Here is a 1,438-nt window from a genome sequence, read left to right as displayed (position 1 = left end):
AAAAAAAAAAAAAAAAAAAAAAAAAAAAAAAAAAAAAAAAAAAAAAAAAAAAAAAAAAACAAAGAAAGACAAAGACAAAGAAACGAACCTTGTTGCTCCTGAGGATCTATACAGTGCGTTGCCCTGGAGACCCCACACCTCCTCGTGAAGACAAGCGGTAAACATAGAGAGGATGCCGGGGTGGTGTTCGAGCCATGTCTTGAACTCAGGGAAAGACAGGCGGCCATGCTCCACAAACTGCAGCAGCAGCAGCAGCAGCAGCAGCAGCAGCAGCAGCAGCAGCAGTAGGAGGAGGAGGAGGAGGAGGAGTATAGGAAGAGCAGCAGCAGCAGCAGAAAGAGGAACAGAAACAGCAGCAAGGAAGCAGAAACACACACAAATATTATACATGCAAAGCTATATCCAAAGCAGCAGCAGCAGCAGCAATAACAGCTGCAGCAGCAGCAGCAGCAACAAGAGCTACAGCAGCAGCAACAACTGCAGCAGCAACAACTCCAGTATGCAGCAGCAGTGATCACAAGAGCAGCAACGGCATCACCTGCAGCAGCAGCAACACCAAAAGCAACACTAGCAGCAGCAGCACCAGCCGCAGCAGCAGCAGCAGCAGCAGCAGCAGCAGCAGGATGTTATTATACCTCGCATTCCTCAATAATTTTATCAGCAACACACTCAACGTCAACAGCTGGCTGCTGGTTGGTTCCTAGCTGCTGCTGCTTCTCTATATCTATCAGCAGCTGAGCAACAGGAGAAGGATTTTTCTTTGCTTTGCTGCTGCAGCTTGCTGCTGAAAGGAGACTGCTGTCTCCGTCGTCTTCCTCGCCGCTCTTACCCTCGCAATCCACCCCATCCATCTGCTGCTGCTGCTGCTGCTGCTGCTGCTGCTGATGCGAAGCAGCTGCGTCAGGCGCCGTCAGGGATACACTGCAGCCTGCTGCAGTCAGGAGGGGTGTTGCAGCAGTTGCTGCTGTTGTGTTCTCAGCTGCTGCTGCTGCTGCTGCTGCNGCTGCTGCTGCTGCTGCTGCTGCACCGGGGGCCAAGCATTCCGGCTCTGGAGCTGGAGGCGCAGCAGCTGCTGCTGCTGCAGCTTTGGGTGCTGCTGTTGCTGCTGCTGCTGCAGCAACACCAGCAGCAGCCCCAGCAGCAGCTCCTGCTGCAGCAGCAGCAGTTCCTGCTTCTGGAGCTCCGGCTGCTTCTGCGCCAGCAGCTGCAGCACCCGCTGCAGCAGCTGCTGCTTGTACTGCAGCAGCACCAGCAGCAGCTGCTGCAGCAGCAGCAGCAGCAGCAGCAGGATATGTAAGAGGTGCAACAGAGAAATCAGAGACACTTGATGCCTCGCTGCTGTCTGTCTCTTCCTCTACAGGGTCTAGCCCTTCTCTGCTCGAAACCTGTGTCCATGTGGTAGTTTCTTGCTGCTGCTGCTGCTGCTGCTGCTGCTGCT

General features: G+C 54.0%; 1 protein-coding gene across 1 annotated transcript in view; it reads right to left on the bottom strand.

Annotated features, from left to right (window-relative positions):
- EMH_0033510 (EF hand domain-containing protein, putative) overlaps positions 1–1,438 on the bottom strand; it is a gene marked incomplete at both ends in the record, with an annotated part of 8,688 nt that overhangs the window by 5,468 nt on the left and 1,782 nt on the right. Inside the window, 3 exon segments of the mRNA XM_013494757.1 lie at positions 89–237; positions 636–1,001; positions 1,005–1,438. Coding sequence (XP_013350211.1) covers positions 89–237; positions 636–1,001; positions 1,005–1,438 — 949 coding nt within the window.

The sequence above is a fragment of the Eimeria mitis genome, genomic scaffold (genome assembly GCF_000499745.2).
Source record: "Eimeria mitis Houghton genomic scaffold, Emh_scaff1274, whole genome shotgun sequence".
In the NCBI taxonomy this organism is placed as follows: domain Eukaryota; phylum Apicomplexa; class Conoidasida; order Eucoccidiorida; family Eimeriidae; genus Eimeria; species Eimeria mitis.
This window is presented reverse-complemented; position numbering and strand designations above follow the sequence as displayed.